At 36.1% G+C, this 24,262-nt stretch overlaps 3 protein-coding genes across 3 annotated transcripts; 2 read left to right on the top strand and 1 right to left on the bottom strand.

The window, feature by feature from the left end:
• Positions 1 to 716: 716 nt before the first annotated feature.
• On the bottom strand, positions 717 to 6,103 carry LOC133877882 (putative tRNA pseudouridine synthase). Its single transcript, XM_062316332.1, is given in 8 exon segments — positions 717 to 1,006; positions 1,009 to 1,405; positions 2,539 to 2,994; positions 3,956 to 4,100; positions 4,813 to 4,961; positions 5,085 to 5,197; positions 5,675 to 5,710; positions 5,818 to 6,103. Coding segments are annotated over 8 exon segments (1,557 nt in total). The 5' UTR covers positions 6,044 to 6,103; the 3' UTR covers positions 717 to 971.
• A 2,201-nt stretch (positions 6,104 to 8,304) lies between these two features.
• LOC133877470 (protein TIC110, chloroplastic) lies at positions 8,305 to 17,333 on the top strand. The gene is made up of 15 exons (XM_062315783.1): positions 8,305 to 8,992; positions 9,206 to 9,265; positions 9,453 to 9,576; positions 9,690 to 9,758; positions 9,855 to 9,953; positions 10,119 to 10,185; positions 10,535 to 10,599; positions 10,686 to 10,780; positions 11,201 to 11,328; positions 11,436 to 11,536; positions 13,999 to 14,215; positions 14,397 to 14,551; positions 15,666 to 15,791; positions 15,892 to 16,878; positions 17,036 to 17,333. The coding sequence occupies exons 1-15, from the start codon at positions 8,475 to 8,477 to the stop codon at positions 17,276 to 17,278; spliced, it is 3,054 nt and encodes a 1,017-aa protein (XP_062171767.1). The 5' UTR covers positions 8,305 to 8,474; the 3' UTR covers positions 17,279 to 17,333.
• Positions 17,334 to 21,670: 4,337 nt separating this feature from the next.
• Positions 21,671 to 23,420, top strand: LOC133877591 (cationic peroxidase 1-like). Its single transcript, XM_062315959.1, has 4 exons — positions 21,671 to 21,958; positions 22,147 to 22,338; positions 22,463 to 22,628; positions 22,839 to 23,420. The coding sequence occupies exons 1-4, from the start codon at positions 21,722 to 21,724 to the stop codon at positions 23,222 to 23,224; spliced, it is 981 nt and encodes a 326-aa protein (XP_062171943.1). The 5' UTR covers positions 21,671 to 21,721; the 3' UTR covers positions 23,225 to 23,420.
• The last annotated feature ends 842 nt before the right edge of the window (positions 23,421 to 24,262 follow it).

A 24,262-nucleotide genomic window follows, 5' to 3' on the forward strand; every position in this document is an offset into this window, starting at 1 on the left:
AAATAAGACGATCGGAGAATATGATAAGGTGGTGCTCCAAAAAAAAAAATGAAAATGACATGGTAGTCGAAAACTATGTACAAGTACATTGTTGCTCTGTCGCAAGACTGCTACAATTCGATTGAGTTTTCACTTTTCACGTCGCAGATGGCATTCATTATTCAAAGGTGTTGACACAGAAAGCAACATAATTAACTTTTACATTGCCTCGCCAAAATACGAAGAAAATAGTTAAATTGAGAGAGACAGAGATATTTGAATTAATTAAATAATCAAATTTATCACTTTATATTAAGCAGGGGTCCTGAGTTCACAATTTATTTTAATTAAATATTTCATGCGTTAGACCTCATTTAGTTATTTATGTGTTAGATTCAAGTCGTGTCGAGACATAAGTATACGACTATATAGGTTAACTATAACCAACCAATTTAATTAAACTGGTCAAAACCTTCAATCTTAACCCGCTAATTTTGTGATATGCTCATGTTAGGTTTGCAGGTCGTGTCAAAAATTGTTATTCTTAAATGTCACATGTCGGGTTTAGGCAATCTCAACTGTTAAGACATGCGTATAAGACTATATAGGTTAATTTTAATCGATCCATTTAATTAAATGGGTCAAACCTCTCAATCCTAATCCACTAATTTCGAGTCGGGTTCATGTCGGTTCACGGGTCGGTAACAAATTGTTGACCTAATTTCATCCTATGTAGCTGTACGAGATAATTGCCTTGGTCCTTCGACCGATCATACAGCAACAGATAATGTTACAACAGGCACTTTCCTGTCATTTTACCGAACACCCAGGGCACATCAGCATTCTGCTGATCGTCGAATTTGGCAAATAACAGAAGCACCCTTCAAGATGTGATTCCGGCAAATATAGAGTAGCAATTATTTAATTGAACCAGAAAACCCAATCCTAGGAAAAATTAATTTTACTTTTAAATCAGAGAGTAGCAATTTACCTTAATCTCTTTGATTTATGACTGATGCAACAGTGTGCTACTCTGAAACTTTTCCTTCCACAACTTCCAAGCTCTCCTGACTTCATCCAATTGTGCATCTGGAATGCTTGTATGCTCATCCAATTTTTCAACCCAGTCCTTCCAAGGAGAACCCGAAGGGTCCAAGAACTTTGAGACTTCAGGCAACATTACAGATGTGTAGAACTGGTCAACTGCTTTCAAAATTTCTTCTGATTCAACTATTGTCAGCATTTCAGGCCTCTTTACATCTCCAGGTTTATTTCTGATAGAGAAACTATTTCCCCTCAAAATCAAAACTTCAGGTGGGGCAAGGGGTAGAACGATCCGTGAGAACTTGGCAAGTGACAATGTTGTAATATCTCCAGGGAGTAATTGGCGCTTTACTGCCACAGCAGTCCCAACCATTTTGCGGATCTATTGAAATGAATAATGACTAATGTTAAAAGATGTGGAATGAATTAGTAAAAACAGGATCAAATTAGCATTCTTTAATGTAAATTTCTTCACCAAGTACAAGGCAACCAAATAATAGCTATTAGCCTACTCCAAAGGCTTCATGAATAAGCAGAAGTTCCAAGTCTGTCTGAGACAAAGTACAATCAAATGACTAAAATGAGCATGGAGAAAGGATCTGAATCATGTGGCCCATAAACATGTAAATAGGAGAGGGAAAGGTGTCCATCTAGGACCATACCCATTACTGTATGCTGGGATCACTTAGGTCCAAGATGGTAATTTTTAGAACAGAATGATTCAACATAATAAAAATTAAATGGGTGTCCGGATGCAGCTTCAAGTAATATTTACACCAGTAAGCATTTAAATTACATATCTTTCCAGAAGAATAGCAGCTAAAATGATAACACGTGCTACAGAGCTTCACTGAACTAAATACCTATTAATATCTCCTAAGAAGTAGATGGTGTGAGGTCGAATCCATATGGAAGGGTGTTGATTAGCAATCCCAAAAGAAGTAGATGGTGATTGTTGCTTTCAGTAACTGCTTTTGAACTTGAGGTACTGCATGTAAAATTAATGGTAAACACCTATTTTAGTCCCTACGAAATTCACAAAGTTCCAATTTGATCTCTAAAATAAAAATTAATATTTTTCTTTAAAATGGCTACACCATACGAATAACTGGCCTTGGATATCTGTTATGTCAATATTAATTACTTGGACACTATCTTCCATCAAATTTGATAAAAGAAATGACTGAATTGCCTTTTTTATAAAACTATTGAAGGAGTTGATTGTAACTTACCAAACTAGAACTTCGTGACTACTAAAATAGTCGTTTGCCCTAAAATTAATTACTAAAAAACTCTTATCGAGAGAAATAGGCAGATCCACCCTATCGAAGTCACAATCACCTTAAGTTGCACCCAGATGTAATCAAAGCAAATATTATCTCTAAACTTCCATGTGTATGCTTCTACATCTAAATTCATTAAGTGGTATCTGAAACAAGATTAAATGAGATGTGCCAAAAAAGGGATAGATAAAAAGATTAAATATTTTCCTTCAGTTATATTGCAAAGCCTTACTTGATGTAACATGAAAGACTCTCCCCATATAGAAAGCTCAACATAAGGAAATCCAAGTGATTTCTCCAGCTTTCCACAAGAACAGCAAAAGATCTTTCTGAAGTGGGAAGCACTTATCCTGTCCATCTCATCAGGTTCGTGTAACCATCTTGCAAGGACAGCTGAATTGGTAGTGGGAGCCTTTGGATCTTTTTCGTGCTTATTGCAAGTGTCAGCTAGATGTTCATGAAAAACATTGAATTCTGAAGAACTTTTGCTCATCCTCTCAGCATCTAGTGCAATCGCTCCATCAATCACAAAATCTTCGTCTCCATCACTTTCCTCAGACTCACAGGCTGATGCCTCACTGGATGATCTTGCTCTTCCAGGAACATTGTCATTTCCAAGTGATTGTTTCGCAGGAAGCTGTTTTCTATACTTGGACCGTACTGTATAATTGTGGAAAGGATGTTCTCCCTACAAATGGCATTCCCAAATATAAAAATTGGTTTACAAGAGACCTCTAGCATATAGGAATATACAGTACCTATGGACCATGATTACAACAGACTATTCTCCATAAAGGCCAGAGCAACAAAGTTTAACTAATCTCAAGGAACGAGGCTTCTGTGAGGGCCCCAAAGGAGATTTAAAGAATTCTTAAATGAACAAATACCCAATATTAATAATATGAGAGCAATAATATTGTCTTCCTCCCATACATCAAATCTTCTTTTCACCATAAAAAAAGTGTAATCACCAGATGAACATACGAAAAGATCTGAAACAAATTTAAAAGCACGCCAGCATGCTTATAAACAAAATGTGGAGTGTAGCAAATAACTTGGGAGGCTGACACATGATTGTGTCAATAAAAGGACATGCAAAATTAAACATTCCCTTACTAAAAGTATGAATTCATTGTTGAGAGCAGATTTTCAACTTCAGGTGCGTTTGAGATTACGATTTCGTAGACAGCGATTTCAAACTAAATCGCAAAAAATAAACCAATTGGGAATTGCGTTTTTAAAAAATTGCGACTTGAAAATGCAGAAAATTACTTTTTTAAATCGCAAGCAATTGGGTGTTTTTTTTAAAACAAGAAATTTTAAATGCTAATCTGCGATTTTAAAGGCCAAATTACGATTTTGCCAAACGCTTAATTACGTTTTAAAAATCACTTTTTCAAATCTCACATTTTTAAATCGCACTTTTTGAAATCGCAAACCCAAACGGACCCTTAATTGCTTATGCGTTATGTGCACTTAAAAGCTGTATAAAACAACTAATAGAAACAGAATGCGTGAACTGAAGTTCATGCCAAAAATTGTTGATTCCGTTATAAAAGAGCAACTCAATTAGATGTTAGCAGGAATTCACTTCACAACCAGAGAAAGATTAATAAAGGATTTAAAGAAAGAAAAGACAAATACCACACCTCAAAGGCATTTAATATATTATTGAAGTCCGACAAATGATAATCAACCTCAGCTGTGCTAAAGGAACTTTTGATTCCAATAATTTCTGCAGGAAGGAGATAAGAATACTTCCGGAGATTACACTCCCTTCTAGGATCGAAGCTCCTAAAATATAAAGACAGGTGACCAAAACCAAAGGATTAGAAGATAGAAAGGAAGAATAGCGCAGACTTGTGAAAAAGAACTTCATGCCAATATGCCATGAGTAACTCTATAAGTCACGGACGTTTAGGTACTTATCAAAAAAAAAGTCACGGACATTTAGGTAAATTAAAATGATTAACCTATTTTGCGTTCTTTCCACAAACAATGAGAAAAATAATTTCCAACTATAAAGGAAATACCTCAAGGTCTAAACAATCACAAGTCAACAGTGAGGCCTTCATCTAATAATTTAGTATAATAATAACATTTGAGAAAATATTTTCTTTGATTTTACTAAATGATATCTATTTCTGGCCTTCTTAGCAAGGCATGGTAGGAATCATAATTTGGAGGCAGAAATAAGATATGACAAAATCAGGTCATATATGGAAACAATTTGCAAGTAATTTAGTAGCCTCAAAACAGTCCAACTGAGGAAGTAATTACAATAGATTAATTTATTAACAACTCTTACCCCAATTCATATATGCAACAAGTACTTATCAAAAAATTCATATATGCAACAAGTGAAACAAGTAACTTTTCAAGTTAAAAAGGAGCACATTTTCATGATGCTAATCCATCATCAAGATATCAGAAATCCTACATATTTAACAACATTATTCACAGGATTTCTATTAGGAAGAAAAACAGTAACAATCCAGGGTCTCACTTCTGTGCGGGCAAAATGCTGAAGACTTTGATATTTTTAGGAAGATGAGAGTTGATGTGATTTGCAAGAGCCATGCCATTAGGGTCTTCTTTCCATGCATTTTCAGGGATTTCCATTTTCAATGATATCGTTGTTGCCAATGAGTGCACCTAAAAAACTCATAAATCGCCATGAAACATGAAAAATAATCAGCAACCTCATGTTGTACGCAGATAATAGCAAAAACATAATGCAAAAAAAACCAATCCACAAAAACTAGTTTACAAAATTACTCCTTTATCAGTACGGCTACTTCTTGCCCACGCAATTTTGTAGAGATTCCCGTAATTACTATCACTAATCCCACCAGCCTTAAATATGGCCCCCTCCAATTCTCCTTCAATCGCTACATATAAAAAATTGTAATGCTTTTAGCAACAATCATATTAAATCATCAGTTATCCTAAAAGTTTAAGCTGATTTGATCATTTAATTAATATTATAACATTTTCTCCTCACATGTAGACTCAAACTTTCTCTTAATAAAATGATGCCCAGCACAAGAAATATTTAATTGAAATTGATAATCAATTACGAAGATAAGGTTCAACCTTAGGACTTGTTTTCATAACATGCTAAATTTAAATTATCAGTTATCCTAAAAGTTAAGCAGTTAGGAAATGATAAATTTAATCATTTAATTAATATTCTAACAAATCCTTCCGCGCTATGGCAAGCTGATTTGAACTAATAGTTATACTACATAGTCAATGTACTTAAAAGATAGCTTTAATAACAAGAAGAAAAAAAATTCAAATGAACGCGTTGAGGATTTCTAATTAAGCAATAATCTACAGAGTCGAAAAGAAACGAATAATCTTACTGGATAATGAGGGTTCGTGTCGTTGCATTTGCAGACCTGAACGAAATTTATACATGGTAGAAAAAAAATAAATAAATTAATACATTAGAATAAAAAAGATAAATAGAGAGAGAGAGAGAGAGAGAGAGAGTAAAAGAAGTGACCTCTGTAATCGGATCCGACGTAACCGACCCGAATGACGACTTTCTTTTTGCGGAAAGGTTGCCATTTGTGGGTGGAGGAAGAGGAAGAAGAAGAAGAGCAGTGTGGACCGTGTGGTCGTAGGGGTAGTGATGGGATTCTGAAAAGTCTGAAGCTCGGGGATTGGGCTGGATGCGGGTTCTTGAGGAGGCATGGGGAGAGCGGGAAACGAAGAGACGAGATGGCCATGTGGAAGGAGCGTGCTGAATCGAGTGTCTCTGGGTGAGGTGTGAAGGGGTTGGCTTGTGTAGCGATAAAGAGGCCTAAAATGGTTAGTGGCGTCCCAAACGACCACCGTTTAGTACGGATTAGGTCCTCAAATTTATAATAAAATTATCTTAGAAAATTCAAATTTTTCCTCTGATTGTTTCGGTATAAAATGGTTTCCGTCGTAAAATAATTTTAATTAAGTCATTTTTCAAAAAAATATTTTCAATCGAAATCATTTTCCAGTGTTTGGCATGTACAAAAAATTACAAATATTTTTTTATATTTTTATTTAATCATATTAATTTATAAAAATCAAATTTTATTCGCAACATACAAAATATTAATGTAAAATAATATAATTATAATTATATATATATATATATATATATATATATATATATATATATATATATATATATATTTGGCGCATACAGATCTTGGCCAGTTGGCTGCTGGCCAAGATCCTGCCGTTCTGGGAGGATCCCAGCTAAATGGCCGGGGGTCTGGCCATTCTGGCTAGATTCTAGCCAGTCTGATTGGAATTTGGCACAGTACCATCAAAATCCAGTGAAGATAGCTAGACATTGCTGGATTTCGGCGTAATTTTTCAGATTCTGGCACCGACCAGTGCCGGAATCTAACTCGTTGGAATCCGACGATAATTGACTGCTTGAAGTCTTGAACGTAAAGATTGATATCGCCGTTTAAAAGAGGGAAAAAAACGTAAATCATTTTCCAAATTTTACTAAGCATTTTTTGGTCAAACGAAAATTATTTTCCGGTTGACCATTATTTTCTCCTCTACTGAACACCGCAAAATGCCGAAATCATTTTACGTCGAAACAAACGGAGCAAATAAATTTTGATTGCGCTAGAGGAAGCTGGAGATCCAAACCTATTTTAGATCAGACGACGTGATGCATTTTAACTATCCTAAACCGGTCGTGAAAGGCAAACCACGTGGTCCTCATCCTCTTTGTTCAAAGGATAGCCCGACCACTAATAAATTGCTCATTGGAAATAGCCAAACAACCTTAAAATTGGCTATTGAGGTGATGAAATCATTACTTGATTAAGAAAATGGTTTGACCACCCAAAATTAGCCATCGGAATGGGTGGTTTGGCCATCCATCATTCACAAGAGCTTGCTCCACTCTCATTCTTTCATTTTCTTTTATTTTTTTATTCTTCTTTTTAAAAAATTAAAAAAGTAAAATTGCTCTTTCCGCTAAGAGCACTCACAAATGGATTCTTCATATTTAGTTTTTCTTTACATTTTTAACAAAAACCACAAAAATGTCCAAATAATAGACTCTTTAGCAAATGTGAAACTTAAAATTTATCACATTTTCTCTTTAGATTTAAAGAGCAAAAAAACACAATGTTATAATTTTTTTTAATAATACTTTTTGCAAACCATACCAATGTTCTTAATTTTTTTAATAAATAAAAACTGCTTGATGTGGCAATATTATTATAAATGATTAAAAAATAGTATTTATTTAATGTTGATAAACATTTAAAAAGTTTGTTGTTAAATTTAAAAAAATTATAAATATGCCTTGTGAATGCTCTAAATACCATAGCACTATTGTGCGATCAGGGGTATAAGATGAGTCAAACCGCTTGTGAACTTGGCTCGGCTTAGTTCGGTTAAACTTGGTTCAGTCTCAGTTAGAATAATAAATTGGACGTTTATGAATACAATAATATGTTCGAATATTAAATGAGACATATTCGTATAAACTCGACTCGACTCTGATAAGTTTGTATAAACTCGTATAACTTCATTTTTACAATTTTTTTTCTTCGTATTATTTTTATTTTGTAATAAAAACATCTTAAGTAATATGATAGATATAACTTGAATTATTGTTGTAAGTTTAATTTTATAGATTTGTGTGTATATAAGTATGTTTGTGAGTATGTATGGTTATATGTGTGTACATGCATGCACATAATTTGTGTATGTGCACAATAAATTTATTTACATACATATAAACTCGAAATTATATTATTTAAGATTCAAGTTAGTTTAATTAATTAACTTAAATAATAAAATTTTAACAGTACTTAATTAATTAATGATTATTATAAATTTACGGAAACGTAAACAATTGAGATATTTAATTTATGTAAAAAATAAAATCGAGCTGGATTCCTATTAGAAATAAAATTAAACATCCAAATTTGAACAGAAGAAGGACCTATGTGCGATGAACGAATAGGAAGGCCAGTCTCTATCCATTTCCTATAATTGTTTTGTCGTCGGCACTCTATCTACTCTTCTCCCTATCCTCTTCTTCTTTCACTCTCACTCTCTTCGTTAAACCCTAAAGAAAAACCTTCCATTTCCTTAGCAAGCTCCGCCCACGACGTCGTTCCGGGACCTCCGTTAGTAGAGGGAGCCATGAACCCCTCTACTCTCTTCGCTTCTCCCTCTACTCCTCACCGTTCCGTTATCTACTCCCCGTTCCTCAGCCCCCTCCCCCTCCGTTCCACCACACACTCCAAAAAACTCACCCTCCAACGACGCCGTTCGCGGGCCTCAATCAACTTCTCCGCCGACGACCAATCCGCCCCCTCCACGTCACCTCCCCCTCCCAACAATGTCTTCGGCGACAAGAGGGAGCTCACAGGGATTCAGCCTCTGGTGGCCAAGTTATCACCCCCGGCTAGATTAGCGACCTCGGCTCTGATCCTCGGCGCGGCGATCGCCGCTGGCTATGGCTTGGGGTCTCGGTTCGGCAAGTCCCAGACGGCGGCTCTGGGCGGCGCCGTGGTGCTCGGTGCAGCCGGTGGGGCTGCCGGGTATGCTCTCAATGCCTGCGCACCGGATGTCGCTGCCGCGGATTTGCACAATTACGTGGCCGGCCACGGTGACCCTCGGGCAGTGAAGAAGGACGACATCGAAAAGATTGTGAAAAAGTCAGTTTGATTAAGACTCTTATCTGGTTGATTATTATAATTGATTAGTGTAATTGAGGTTTTAGTGGTAATTTTGTTAGTATTGGTGAATTCGTTTCCATTGGTTTAAGAACTCTAATATGTAATTATAATGGAATTTTGATGTATTTATCGACTTAATTTTGTTGTAGTTTCACCATAGTAGCTGTTCTGATTTCCTTATTTGATTTTCAGATATGGAGTGAGCAAGCAAGACGAGGCATTCAATGCTGAGCTTTGTGGTATATATTGCCAGTGAGTCGAAATTAATTTTTCGTTTTTTAAATTAAGTTGTGCATATATGAGTAAATGAAATGTATTACAAATTTTGTTTATATGCCGTTTATTTTGTATGTGAGACGTGGTTTGAGATTCCTATATGTTTAGTTGGATTATCTTGTGAATTTATTTGGTTAATTTTCTATTTGGATTGGATGTTTAGGTTCGTGTCTTCCGTCCTTCCTCCAGGAGGGGAAGAGCTCAAAGGTGATGAAGTTGACACGATAATCAACTTTAAAAAAGCATTGGGCATGGATGACCCAGATGCTGCAGCAATGCATATGGAGGTACTGTCTCACATTTTATTGTTGGCATTTATTCAAAATTTGAGAATGCTAAAGGTTTTGTGTGAGCCAGATTTCAAATATTACTGGTGTTGATGTTGCTTGTGGCTTTAAAGATTGGTAGGCGAATCTTTAGGCAACGGCTTGAAACTGGAGATCGTGATGCTGGCATAGAGGAACGTCGGGTAGGTCGTATGTGCTAGTTTTCTTGACTATTGTCTCGAATCTCAAGTATTGGAATTGAAGATATGGAGCTTGACCATTATTAACCTCCAGTGCAGGCATTTCAGAAGCTCATTTATGTTTCAACTCTTGTGTTTGGAGAAGCATCATCTTTTCTTTTACCTTGGAAACGTGTTTTCAAGGTCACTGATTCCCAGGTAATTGAAACGTGCCTTGTATTGTGAATTCTTTTCTGCCATCACAACTTACCATACATTGACATTGATCAAATTTCTTATGCTCTCATCATCTATTACTTTTTATCATAACGATTTTTTCTTCCATTAATTTACCGAGTGGGCAATAATAAATTTTTCTGCCAGGTTGAGATTTCTATCCGCGATAATGCCCAGCGGTTGTATGCTTCTAAGCTAAAATCAGTTGGCCGAGGTAAATACATTATGCATTAAGGTCTTTGTGAGTGACTAGTAGGATTGTTGTATTGTCTTAGCTTGTGTTTGAGTTAAGCAAGATTGCAAACACTGAGCAGTTTATACAGTGCTGATTACTTTCTTAAGCAAGGGCCAATCATATTTGATATACATCCAGTTTCTTGAACATTAATGATTCACTATATACTGATTACTTTTTTTTTCCCATGATAGGTTATTGTTTCATATAGTTATTTGGTTGAGTACTTTCGTGAATGATTTCATTTGTGGGTTTCTACTTGCAATCTTTTAGCGGTCGTATTTGTTTTGAACTCTGAATACAAAGAAATGATTAAATATTGCTTTAGATATTGATGCGGAGCACCTTGTTAGCCTTAGAAAAGCACAACGTTCATATCAACTTTCTGAGGAGGTACCATCTCCATCCTTTTGTTGTTGAGAGGATTCATGTAGCTGGTTTGTAATTGTTCTCTATGTGATATGTCCTATTCATTTCAGCTTGCCATGGACTTGTTTAGGGAGCGAACAAGAAAACTGGTTGAGGAAAATATTTCATCAGCACTCAGTATACTCAAGTCCAGGACAAGATCAGTGTATGGTCACAACTGTTTGCAATAATTAATGCTTACAGATGATTTTGTGTATCACAAACTCTTACGTGTTATAATCCTATATAATTACATTTTGTCTAACAGGATGGTCTTTTCTTCTGTAATCTAATCATAATTTTCCTGCAATCAGTGAACCACTTCTGTATACGCTTGTATGCCATGGCGTGCCCCTCCCCCCTTTGTTGTTTTGATAGATTCAATTACTCATTATTTTTTCTCCTTTCAATAATTTTATCTAAGAGTGTCCTTGTGTTCCTGTACATGCTTTCTGTTGTGAATTTTATTGTAGAAGGATCTTCTGCTCCTTTTTATTTGAGTCTTATTGGAGGTTTTGGTTTGCTATATCATTATTAGTTCGTGATCTGTATCATTTTCATCATCTAACAAAAATTGGCTTTCCAGCAGGAGTGTCACGGAAGTCGTGAAAGAGCTTGACAAGATAATAGCTTTTAACAATTTGCTTATCTCACTGAAGAACCATCCGAATGCAGCTCAATTTGCCCCTGGGGTCGGTCCGGTTTCTTTACTAGGTATGGAGCCTAATTGAGCTTTTGCTTTAATGTTTATCACAGCATCTCAACTTGAGTCTTGGACATTCCGATTTTATTAGCTGGTATTGATTTGTATCTTTGGCTAGATGGTGAGTATGATGGCGACAGAAAGATGGATGACTTGAACCTCCTTTATAGAGCATATGTTACAGATTCTTTATCTAACGGCCGCATGGAAGAAAATAAGGTGAATAAACACTGATGGTACTTTGTATGTCTCTAGTCATGTTTGTATTATCTTTTCTTTTATTCTATATAAACTAGAAATTGAATGTCAAATTCTTGTTGCAATGAAAACACAGTTGTTGGGACAATTTCTAAGAAGATTATTATCTTTTAAGCAATTTTGTGCTTATTTTTGTGAGAATGTGATTGCCAAGATTAGTTATGAAAAAAGAGAATGTGATTGTCAAGATTGTTTTCTTGCTCTTTTTTAGCTGACTATTGTTTTTGAGCTAATATGCCTTTTTAAAGCAATAAGAACAACCCTCGAATATCTAAATTTTATTCTATAACGTTCTTAATGTTATAATCTTACCTACACCAGTCTTTATCAAACCTGCCCTAATTCCTTATCATGCTGTTGAAAGCTTTTTATTTTTATTTTTTTTTAAGCCAAGTCATAGGTTGATCTTTAAATTCATATTTCTAATGCTACTAACAACTTGGGCATTTATCTCTTATCATATTGTAATGGAGAGTCAACTCGATTCCTCTAAGGTCTTTTTTGGATTAACAATTGAGATATCATTAAAAGTGTAAGGTGCCTCCATGTACACATGAAGTATACAAGAGAAGCCACCTAGCTATTAGGGGCAAAAAGAACAAAAAAATCAGGATAACAAATTACCAAAGGAGAAACAAAAGCAGCTGTCTAAAGATACAATGTATTGAAAAATAAAGACTTAATCTCCTCTAAAGTCCCCTCACGATTCTCAAAACTTTTATTATTTATTTCCCTTCATAGATACCACAAGAGGCATGAAAGCACTATTTTCTGCATAGCAGCACTCCGAGTGTTGCCAGCAGTCCACCAATAACCATACAAATCGACTACTTGTCTAGGCATAACCCAAGACAACCCAAATCAACTAAAGAAAACATTCCAAATGACATAAGCAACCTCACTATGAAGCAGAAGATGATCCACGGACTCCCATTCCTTTTACACATACAACATCAATCAACAACAATGACGCGTTGCGTCTGGAGATTGTACATGGTAAGGATATTTTTTAGGGCCGCCGACCAACCAAAAAAGGCCACCCTCAACAGAACCTTAGTTCATCAAATACTTTTTCAAGGAAACGGAAACCATCATGGCAACTTATGACACAGTAGAATGATTTAACAACTAACAACCCCTTTTTGGAAGAGACCCACCACAGCTTGTCCTCCCCTTCTTATCTCATTCTCGCTAAATGTACCTTGGAGAATGAGGCAAAGGCTTTCACCTCCAAATCATGAGCCGCTCTAGCAAAGCTGACGTTCGATTGAATGATACCTTCAAAAATTCCAGATGAGTCGCAACAGAAGCATCATTTGGCAAGCAATACCAAATAAATTTGGAAAGGCTTCCTTAAGGGTGGTATCCCAAAACCAAAGACCATGCCAGAATCTAACCTTAGAGCCATCTCCCAACCTTAAATTTGGTATGACTACAAAACTTTCTCCAAAGCCATTACCTAAGACAGCATGATTGAATCTTAGCAAGTTTCTAATCCCTAACCCTCCCTCAGAGATTGGTGTATAAATCTTGGGACCATCTCACCGGGTGATATTTGAGCTCTTCACCTAGCCCCCCAAATAAGAAATCACCTAGGAGCTTCTCAATATGGGTTGCAACACTTGTAGGGATAGGAAATAGGGACATGAAGTACGTAGGTTAGTTGGATAGCGTGCTCTTGATATGGGTAATCCTACCATCCTTAGACAAATACAACCTTTTCCAACTAGCTAACCGGCATTCTATCTTAATAACACCGTCTCATATATGCTTGGCCTTATAGGATGCCCCCAATGGAAGACCAAGATACTTCAAGGGCAGAGACGCAACCCCACAACCCATAATTCCAACCAACCCAATCACATTATCAACATCTCCCACAAGAACCAATTTTGACTTGGCCAAGTCTGTCTTCAAACCCGACGCAGCTTCAAAAAGTAAGAACGAACTTCATAGATTGCGAAGATGATTTGGGTTGGCCCCACATAAAAGTAAGGTATCATTAGCAAACAGAAGATGAGAAATATCAGTGCCTATCCCCACAAAGAAGCCATGGGATCAAATTTTTTCTCCTTATTAATATTGGATTGCGCTTTTTCCGCTTTTAATAAATTGTGATTACTTATCAAAAAAATTAATATTTGTGTATTTGAGTGAACACACATTTATCTCTAACAAACTGTAATAAATAATAAAATGCTTATAAAACTATAATTGGTTAGTGAATCTCGTTTCTTGGTGTTGGAGAGAGAATTTTCCATGATATTGTAAATAATATGATATTTCTTATAACCAATTAAAATAACGCGTTATTGTTTTTGTGCTTGTCTGGTGCTTGGTTTGCTTTTTCTCAGGTTTGTTCATATCTCTGACACATTATAGAATCCCCCTGTTATTAATATGTACATTTGTTTTGGATGTAGCTTGCTGCGTTAAATCAATTGAAGAATATATTTGGTTTAGGCAACCGACAAGCAGAAGCCATCACACTAGATATAACCTCCAAGGTATACCGTAAGCGACTTTCACAGGCTGTTACTGGTGGTGATTTAGAAACGGCAGACAGCAAAGCAACCTTCCTTCAAAATCTCTGTGACGAGTTGCACTTTGATCCTCAAAAGGCCAGTGAGATTCATGAAGGTAATTGATATGTATATATTGCAAAAAAGTTTTGTTTAGGTTTTCATATTAGTTATGCAATATGTATCACTCAAACTTGATTATTTTGTTAAATGTTTTATCTGCTTCGTTAATTGCTAGATATGTCTTTGTCTTATAATTCTTTTGTTAATAGTACCTGACATATCTGTTTTGTCTCAAGAAATTTACCGGCAAAAACTTGAGCAATGCGTAGCTGATGGAGAACTTGATGAGAATGATGTTTCTGCCTTGCTGAGGTTACGTGTCATGCTCTGTATACCTCAGCAGACTGTTGAAGCAGCCCACTCAGATATCTGTGGCAGTTTGTTTGAAAAGGTAACTTCTTTTTTTTTTTTTTTTTTTTTTTTTTTTTTTTTTTTCGGGTTTCCTTTATCTTCTTTTGTCATGTAATATATCTGGTTTTGAGATCATAAGTATATGTTTTCATAATAATACCCTTTTTCTGTTCTGTGTTGTATTATGACATTTCAACTTGAATCCATGGGTTTTCCTATTCATGGTGCACCTCCATCCCAATTCTTATACATTTACATGAGAGTTAGAATTATAGAGGTTGATGGGGTGCTGGAAATATCTTATGTTTTTATGATGGGGCACTAACCAGTGCTATTAGCCTGTTGTTTAGAGCAGGGGCATTACCAGATTATGGCTTGAAAATCTCCAAATTTCAGTTGAGGACAAATTTTAGCAAAACATATAGCGGCTCTTCTAAAGCCCCCCAAAACTTAAGTATATACAATCCCATCCCTAACTTCCCCCCCCCCCCCCCCCCAAAATGCAAAATTTCTGGTTCTGTCCCCTGGGTTTAGAGATTGGTGTGGGTAAGTGGTGCGTCCTTCCCATTGCTGGATCAAATTAGTTGGTCATCAAAGATCAGTTCTATATTTTTCTTTTGCTGCTGTTAGTATGGTAAGTAGAAAGGAAAACTGAAATTTTGATTTTAGGGAGGATTTAAATCGATATAGGATACCAAATGGTGATCAATATAGTGCACCATGTTTCAGCCATTGCAACTGTTTCTTGATAGCTAGTACCAGAGACAAATGTTCTGGGAATTTCTCGATTCCATCTTAAAGACATACTAAACATTTGTGTCAGACATTGTAAATGGAAATTGTTGGTCACAATACCGATAATAAAGTTATTTTGGAATGAGTTTATTTAAAAGCAATAAACATCTTATTTTTTGGAAGCATTTTGCTAGTTGGACATTTAGTTTGTGATCAGACACTGTTTTCTGGTTTCAGTTTTTGCATAAATTAATTTCTTCGAAGACTTGTTGATTGCAATACGGCAAAATAAATAGATGCTTTGATATGAGAAAAGATTATGTGATTTTGTAATTTGTTTGTATCAAAAAATGATGTAATTGATAGTAATGTTCTTGACCAATATGCTGGATTATGCTAATTTATATATTATTTTCCAGGCAGTGAAGGATGCAATTTCAGCTGGTGTTGATGGTTATGATGCTGATGTCAAGAAATCTGTGCAAAAGGCAGCACACGGCTTACGGCTGACTAAGGAAGTTGCCATGTCTATTGCTAGCAAGGCAGTAAGTATCCACTTTCAGCGCTTTGCATTGATGGCTTAGAGATGAAGTTCTGAATCTAAATTTATTCGTGTTCCCTTTTCTTCAAATTAATTTTATGCAGGTCCGAAAGATTTTCATCAACTACATAAAACGAGCACGAGCTGCTGGGAGCCGTACTGAGTCTGCAAAAGAACTTAAGAAGATGATAGCTTTCAACACTTTGGTTGTAACTGAGTTATTGGCGGATATAAAAGGCGACTCATCTGACACCTCACCAGAAGAACCTGTAAAGGAGGAAGACAAACCAGTTGAAGACAAACAAGTTGAAGAGGATGAGGAATGGGAATCTATTCAGTCACTTAGGAAAATAAGACCTGGCAATGAACTTGCTGCTAAGTTGGGGAAGCCTGGCCAGACAGAGATAACTCTCAAAGATGACCTTCCAGAAAGAGAGAGGACTGACCTCTACAAGACATATTTGCTTTTTTGTCTAACTGGTGAAGTGAAAAAGATTCCATTTGGTGCTCAGATTACTACAAAAAAGGATGATTCAGAGTTTGTTCTGCTAAATCAGCTTGGTGGGATCCTTGGTTTGAGTACCAAGGAGATAGTGGAAGTACATAGGAGCCTAGCTGAGCAGGCTTTTAGGCAACAAGCTGAGGTGATTTTAGCTGATGGACAGTTGACAAAAGCCAGGGTAGAGCAGCTTGATCAGTTGCAGAAGCAAGTTGGCTTGCCTCCACAATATGCACAGAAGATAATAAAGAGCATAACCACTACAAAAATGGCAGCTGCCATCGAAACAGCTGTTGGCCAGGGAAGGCTTACTATAAAGCAGATAAGAGAACTTAAGGAAGCAGGTGTCGAATTAGATAACATGATATCTGAGAGCTTGCGAGAGAACCTCTTCAAAAAAACTGTGGATGACATTTTCTCATCTGGCACTGGCGAGTTCACTGAGGAAGAAGTCTATGAAAAAATCCCATCAGATCTCAGCATTAATGCTGAGAAGGCAAAAAGTGTTGTTATTGAGCTTGCACGAACTAGATTAGCAAATTCTTTAGTTCAAGCCGTGTCACTGCTAAGGCAGAGAAATCGACAAGGAGTGGTATGGAGTTTTATGAACTAATTATCCCTGTTTTTATTTTTCATTTATATGTCGATGGTGGTCAGTTAATGATTTGAACTGATCCTATAGTGTAGGAGTCTGTTAATATCTGAATGTGTAGACGGATAGGTTTGAAGGCTCATTTCTGCTGGTGCAGGTTTCCTCTCTTAATGATTTGCTGGCTTGTGACAAAGCTGTACCTTCCAAGCCACTGTCGTGGGAGGTGCCAGAGGAGCTAGCTGATCTATATGCTATATACCTCAACAGTGAGCCAGCACCAGAGAAACTGTCTCGTGTGCAGTATCTGTTGGGGATAGATGATTCGACGGCAGATGCTCTCCGGGAAATGGGAGATAGAACAATTTCTGTAGGTGAAGAAGAAGAGAAGTTTGTATTTTGAGTGTGGTAAGATGGTTGCAAATAGCAAATAGCTTTGTTAGGCACATTGAAGGGGGGCGGGGGGGGGGGGGGGGGGGGGGGGGGGGGGGGGGGGGGGGCAATAAGCAGCTACCTGATTGGCTCACTTTATCTGCCAGCTTTTTTTCTGCGTGTAATAATTAAGGGAGAGAAAATCAGTATGTGTTGTGAAGACAAGTTTTTGGCGTGACATTAGATGAAAAGCAGTATAGCTACTTTTTAATGGGACATTACATGAAATTCTGCATAGCCACAGAAAAATCAATAGATCTGCTAAAGTAAATTTTGACACGGCTGTCTCCAAGCAAATTTTGAACATTTTTGAGAGAATCATTTGTTTAACTATTTAATTACTCGGGCTAAAATATAGGCTTACGGCATCCATTTCTAGGTCTTGTCTATGTTCTTTAATTTTTTGATAGAGCATGTCATTCTTGCATGTTTTTTTTTTTTTTACTCTAAAGTCTAAAGATATGTCAGTTTATTAGTTTAATACTAGTTGGGTAGAAAATTGTCCTTTTCAGAATTACTTAGTTGTTAATAAGAAAACATATGACATGCAATGTGAACTCTACATTAGGGTATCAATTCATGTTCAGGTCATGTTAAGACATGAGTATGAAATTATATAGGTTAATTATAACTTGACCCATTTAATTAAATAGATTAAACCCTTCAACTTAACCTGTTAATATCTTGTTAGGTTCGTAATTCGTATTAAAAATTGTCGATTCTTATGTCACGTATTGAGTTTAGGTCGTATTAAGGTATGAATATGAGACTATATTAGTCAACTTTAACTCAACCCCTTTAATTAAATGAGTTAGACCTTTCAATCCTAACTCGTTAATTTTGTATTGGGTTTGTATCAGGTTTGCGGATCGTGTAGAAAATTGCCAGTCTTACTCTACATATGGATATATACTATGGTTTAGGCTCTGCAACGTGGCATGTAGGTACTGGTTTTTTTTTTGTTTTGCTTACTAATGCTAAGCACAAGTATTAATTCAATCATTAATGTATAGTGTTAGCTCTGCATGGTGATCATAAGAGCAGAATTTTTAACCATGTGTTAAGTTTGGCATTGTGGTAGCGTTCAATCGGTCATCGGTGCATCCAGCAGTCAAAAATGTACTTCTCGCCATTCAACCATTCAACCATACTCATTAGAGCTCCTGTGTACATAATTCGTCAATTGTCACCCCTCTTCCACCAAAGAAAATAAGTACAAATGTCAATTAGAAAAATGAGTACAAATGTCAATTATCTCTCTCACATTCAATGATCGATGCTTAGTATTATGCAATTCTAGAACTAGTTCTATATTATTTTAAGAGTAAGGGTAGGGATATTATAGTTTTTATTATAAATTTCTTACAAATTGACGTGACAGTTCATCCGAAAATTATCACGTGAGTTTGTAAGGGAGAACTTAAACATTGTCATGAATTAGGCCCCCTGGCACTAGTACGTTTAAGCCGTGGCACCTGAAATTTATCCTTGCTCCTGAATTTAATAGTTTGATTCCTGGTCCCGATCAACTTTCTTTTAGCTTTTAGTTCATTCTAGCGATTTCTGTAAATAATTATGTTCTAAGTTTAAAGTCAAATTTTTTCATTCATATGGCACACAACATGGTACTTATGGGATTGCTATGTGATTTTATAAAGGGCATTAGTATTTCAAGTATTTTTCTACGTAGTTATCCAAATATTTTCCTCATTTTAATGATGAAAGTTTTAAAGAAAATCAGTGCCCTTATAGCACGCACCTTGGTGTCAATATATATATCATGAGTAGTGCATGTAGGTTGACCACGATGAACAACAAAACCATCTTAGGAAACCAGGGCGCACGACAGTTTTGTTGACCATGTTGCTACCATTAGAATCATTGATTAATCCGTCCTTGAATTAATTATAGTTGAAAAAAAATTAAATTCAAAAAAATTGATTGGCAGTGACGTTGCATCAGCAAAGTAAAATAAAAGTAAGATAAAAAGTCTGCAGTCATATTTTGAGTCAGACAATAATTAAACAGTCGTACTTTTATAAAACTGAACTTTGTTTGGATGGAGGGAGAAGAAAAGAAAACGAAAGCATAATGAGTTAGTTTAGCGTTCCTTCTTTGTGGGTGTATTTTTAAAGAGGAGAGGATTTGAGGGGTTTTGAAATAGAAGTGATCATATAAAAGAGAAAAGTATTTATTAATAGTAATTCATTTCATGTTATTGTTTTAAAACAATACTTGGATATATGCACTAATACAAGCATATATAATGTGGGGCTTTAATGGCGTACTTTGGCACTTGGTACAAGTTCTTTTATAATTAGCTTTGTCTATATATGAGTAGAAAATAGAAAATGCATCTTTGTCTATATAAATAGCTTTGTTTTGGTAATTTGAAGGAGGTATATGAACTTTTCCCTATCTTTTCTGAATAATGAGGAGAAATCTCGTACGCATAGCTAATTAACCACAAGAGGATTATATTATTCTAATACACATAAAATTAACCCCAATCACTTGAATTATTGTCCCTCACCTAAACATTAAGTCAATCAGGATTCGAACTACAACCAACAATGTGAGAAGCATATTTACTTGTCAGTGGAAGCGACCCCAAGAGACAATTTATCATTCTTAGCTATATATATATATATATATATATATATATATATATAATTGTCAATGAACACGCTATATATTATATTATCAAGTTTTAATTTTCTCCCTTCTAGTTGACAACCAAACGAGGAAAAATATTGGTGGGCTTGGTAACACTTTTTAGGACATTTTTTTCGTTCTTTTAGCAAAAATCAAAAACATTAACAAATAACACAAGAGTCAAAATTACTTTCACTTTTATGTTATATCTATGTCATATCGCGGAAAAAGAAAAAGATCATAATCTAAAAAGTTTTACCAAACGAATCCTAATCTTTCATTAATTACTCCCTTTGATTATTAAATAAACCATTAATTAACCATCCAATGATCCAAATAAAGAAAAGAGATAGATAGTCCCTTTCCCTCCCTTCCCTTGCTCCTTTCAAATTCCCAAACATAGTGTAAGATTTTGGTACCGCAGCATTTGAAATAAAGTTAAAGAGAAGTTAGCTATGAGTCCCATCAGAACGACAACAGACAGTTGGAACTTGGAAGATCAACTCATGATCAAGTTTTATCTTTATTTATTTTTGTTTGACAATATTAGATATAAGGCTCAAATGTCAAATACGCGGCTCTCAAAGGGGGAAAATTTTGAACAGATCCTCGATCCGTCAGAGCTCTCCACTAACCCATTCTAGCAAATTAAGGTAATATGAACCTTTTAGACTTTGTTACCGTTTACTTTGCAGAGATTATTACTTGTTTATAACATTCCCTTTTGAAACTGCTCCTACGACTAGTTGAAGGTTCTAAAGTTTGGGGGATTTGCAGAAGATATATGGCTTCCAGATCAACGCCAGTGCAAAGGTTTCAAGCACTAAAAGGGTATTTGGCCTTAATTAGGTTTGATTGACTAATTAGATTCCTACACCAATTGTGTTCACACGCTAGCTATTCAACTACTTCAAAGTTTGTCAAAAGTAGCAGCTTGAGGCCCTTTGGCTTTTCCACTTTCAGTTAATTTTTCCCTTAATTAATTATATATGCATCCGCCCACCGGGCCGGCGCCACTCCAATGATTTCTTTTTGTCTTGTAGCAGGTGACCGGTCGTCTAGTCCGGCCGTCCAAAAATTTGAAAGAGTTATATTCAAAGAGATATTTCCTACATTAGTCCTACACGGTAAGAGTTACTTGTGGAAGAATTAACCATGACAGGCCGAATTAGTCTAGCTCCCATTGTCCCAAAACAAGGGCCGGGTTGAAACCGGTCTATTAAACTTACGTGTGCACGTGATTTTCACATGCATTTCTAATAGAAGTTTTCCAACACATACCCACATATTTTTAAATTAACATCTATTAATCCTATTAAAAATGTATGCAAGAATCTTGTAAGTTAAGAACATATGTCAATTTAATGAGAGGAAAACTTTGTACTGCCTCAAAATCTGATCTAATGAGGCCCTAACCGTGCCCTGCTGTTGGGAAAGAATCGTCCGATCGCCACATATATTGAGGTGGGTTAGGAAATTAATTAAGAAAATCTTTAACACAATTTAACTTTTACCTTTCTGAAAGACAGGATTTGATCAGTTGACATTCCATAACATATATTACCATCAAGTCACAAAGATGCACGGCTTTACCAATTTCAGTGGCCAAATACCCTTCTTAATTCCCTGTTTATTTTCCAATATTTAAAGAATCTTTGACCTAGGCACTCCCAAGATTTCCTCTATATATACGCGCAGTTTCATCTATTATTCCCAACCAAAGACGAAAGAACAAATCACAAGCTCTACTTTTTGAAATATGGCATTTCCCAGCTTACACTCTAACATACTCTGCTTCTTTGCATTTTTGCTTCTGTTTGGAGCAGCCTATGCGAATTTTTCTCCAGCCTATGGGAGTTTTTCTTCAGATTTCTATTCTTCAAAGTGCCCCAAAGCGCTATCTACTATTAAAACTGCAGTGAATAATGCCGTTGCCAAGGAGCAGCGCATGGGGGCCTCTTTGCTTCGTCTCCATTTCCACGATTGCTTTGTCAATGCATGTTTTCTCTCCTCTCCCTCTCTAGTACCTATGATTATCCAGACACATTATTCCATGATGTTTTATATCAAAACAAACGTGCAAATTAAAGCTTGCATGCATGTAGAGATATCATGATTTGTTTTGTTTCAGTCAATCGTCCTACAACTATTAAATATTGATGGATTTGCTTGTGGCTTAAACAGGGATGTGATGCATCTGTGTTATTAGATGACACTTCGAATTTCACTGGGGAGAAGACAGCCGGACCAAACGTAGGTTCATTGCGGGGGTATGATGTAATTGATACCATTAAGTCTCAAATTGAGAGTCTCTGCCCTGGGGTTGTTTCTTGTGCTGATATTCTAGCCGTTGCAGCTCGTGACTCTGTTGTTGCAGTAAGTATAGTTCAAAATTCTTTTGGATTCACTAAGAAGCCAGCCAGTGCTTATTAATCAACGAACACTAACAAAAGTCATATGTATTTTCTTTCATTTTTCTTGGTACTGTCTCTTTCTCCAGTTAGGCGGGCCTTCATGGTCACTTCAGTTAGGCAGAAGAGACTCGACCAATGCAAGCTTTTCAGCAGCAAATACCGACCTCCCATCTCCAACGTTGGACCTTAATGGCATTTTATCTGGCTTCTCAAACAAAGGATTTACTGCAAAAGAAACGGTAGCTCTCTCAGGTAAACCAAAGTGAATTGAAACATAGATATCTTTTACAGTTTCTTATATATATATATATATATATATATATATATATATATATATTAATTGCATGCAGATTACGAGTCCTTTTATATAGTGATAACGCTAGTTGAAATTTGCATTATGTTATTATAAGCAATATTACTTATTTTTTTTTTTTTTTCCTTTTCTCTATTTTCAAAATATAGGAGCTCATACAATAGGGCAAGCCAGGTGCGTGGTGTTTCGGGACCGTATCTATAACGAGACAAACATCAATTCGACATACGCAACATCATTGAAATCAAACTGTTCGAGCTCAGGAGGCGATGACAACATTGCTCCCCTAGATATCACTAGTCCTGTCATCTTCGACAATGCTTATTACAAGAACTTGTTGAACAGCAAGGGCCTCCTCCATTCGGACCAACAGCTCTACAGTGGCGGCTCCACAGACTCTCAGGTCACCACTTACAACACCAGCTCTTCAACTTTCACTACTGATTTTGCCAGCGCCATGGTGAAAATGGGCAACCTTAGCCTTCTCACAGGAAGCAGCGGCCAAATCCGTACTGATTGCCGGAAAATTAATTGAACCTTACCACGTAATGAACCAAGTTGCCTATATAGAATATATATATATATAGTAATTTCAATTCCTGTGTTTTGTGAAAGTAAATTTAAGAAACGGGGTTTGACCAAGATGATCAACCCGTATATATAAATTAAGCTTGTGCTTGTAATAAGATAAGTTTCAAAATAATACAAAGTCTCTGTTATCTCTTTATCAATCTCAATCTACATCTGATCTGATGTTGAATTCCAGTATAAATCATCTTTATATATCTTCAACATTCTGTTTAAGTAAAACATCATCTTGAACAGCGCGCAGCTTCTCGACATTCTCGAATTTGGACAGGGACACCTGCAGCATTATCTGCGACATCACTTGAATCAGTATTATTCACTTTAACATTTTGTTCAGCCAGTCGCTATGGTAAAGTGATTTGGATCAAATTAAACATCATAAATGAATCCCGTTAGTGTAATTTGCTTTTGTAGTTTTTGTTCTTGAAAGGAGTTGGTGTGAATTGTGAGACAAAAAGAGCTTTTATTTTGAATATTGCTAATCTAAAAACAGAGAGTTGGAAATAAATAAGCAACTTTCTTTCATGACTAATGCTACTACACCAACATGCTACACCCTCAGTCCACTTTGCAAATTCCATATAGCAGATTTTGCAACAATTTTTACCTTACACTTTGCAAATTCATGCTAATCTCAAACAGAAGTTGTGTTGTTGCTCAAACTTAAAACTTAATGCTCGCCCTTCGAAAGTTTGTCTTGGATGCTAGCCTTGGTGCTGAACTCGATCTTCATATATAATATTAATCTTCACAGGCACAACTCTTATATTGTGATCTGAGTTACTAAGCGACACGCTAAAACCCATATATATACATTGAAGAACCATTTTGAACTTAGGCCAAATACTCAACCAAGAATATCTACAATGCAAGAGATCGAGGGTCACTCCACGCATGTTGGGTGAGAGTGTTTGGGTGAAATTGATGAACACATATAAGGCCGGCTTAACCAATTTTGAGGCTTAAAGCGACAACTTAAGTGGGG

This window comes from Alnus glutinosa, chromosome 9 (assembly GCF_958979055.1).
Source record: "Alnus glutinosa chromosome 9, dhAlnGlut1.1, whole genome shotgun sequence".
Classification (NCBI taxonomy): Eukaryota; Viridiplantae; Streptophyta; class Magnoliopsida; order Fagales; family Betulaceae; genus Alnus; species Alnus glutinosa.

Bases quoted from the DNA above. Each gene is read 5' to 3' on its own strand.
- LOC133877470 (XM_062315783.1), top strand. From the start codon at position 8,475: ATGAACCCCTCTACTCTCTTCGCTTCTCCCTCTACTCCTCACCGTTCC. The intron at 9,266-9,452 runs GTGAGTCGAAAT...TTGGATGTTTAG, and splicing joins CTTTGTGGTATATATTGCCA to GTTCGTGTCTTCCGTCCTTC. The intron at 11,537-13,998 runs GTGAATAAACAC...TTTTGGATGTAG, and splicing joins GCCGCATGGAAGAAAATAAG to CTTGCTGCGTTAAATCAATT.
- LOC133877591 (XM_062315959.1), top strand. From the start codon at position 21,722: ATGGCATTTCCCAGCTTACACTCTAACATACTCTGCTTCTTTGCATTT. The intron at 21,959-22,146 runs GCATGTTTTCTC...TGGCTTAAACAG, and splicing joins TCCACGATTGCTTTGTCAAT to GGATGTGATGCATCTGTGTT. The intron at 22,629-22,838 runs GTAAACCAAAGT...TTCAAAATATAG, and splicing joins AGAAACGGTAGCTCTCTCAG to GAGCTCATACAATAGGGCAA.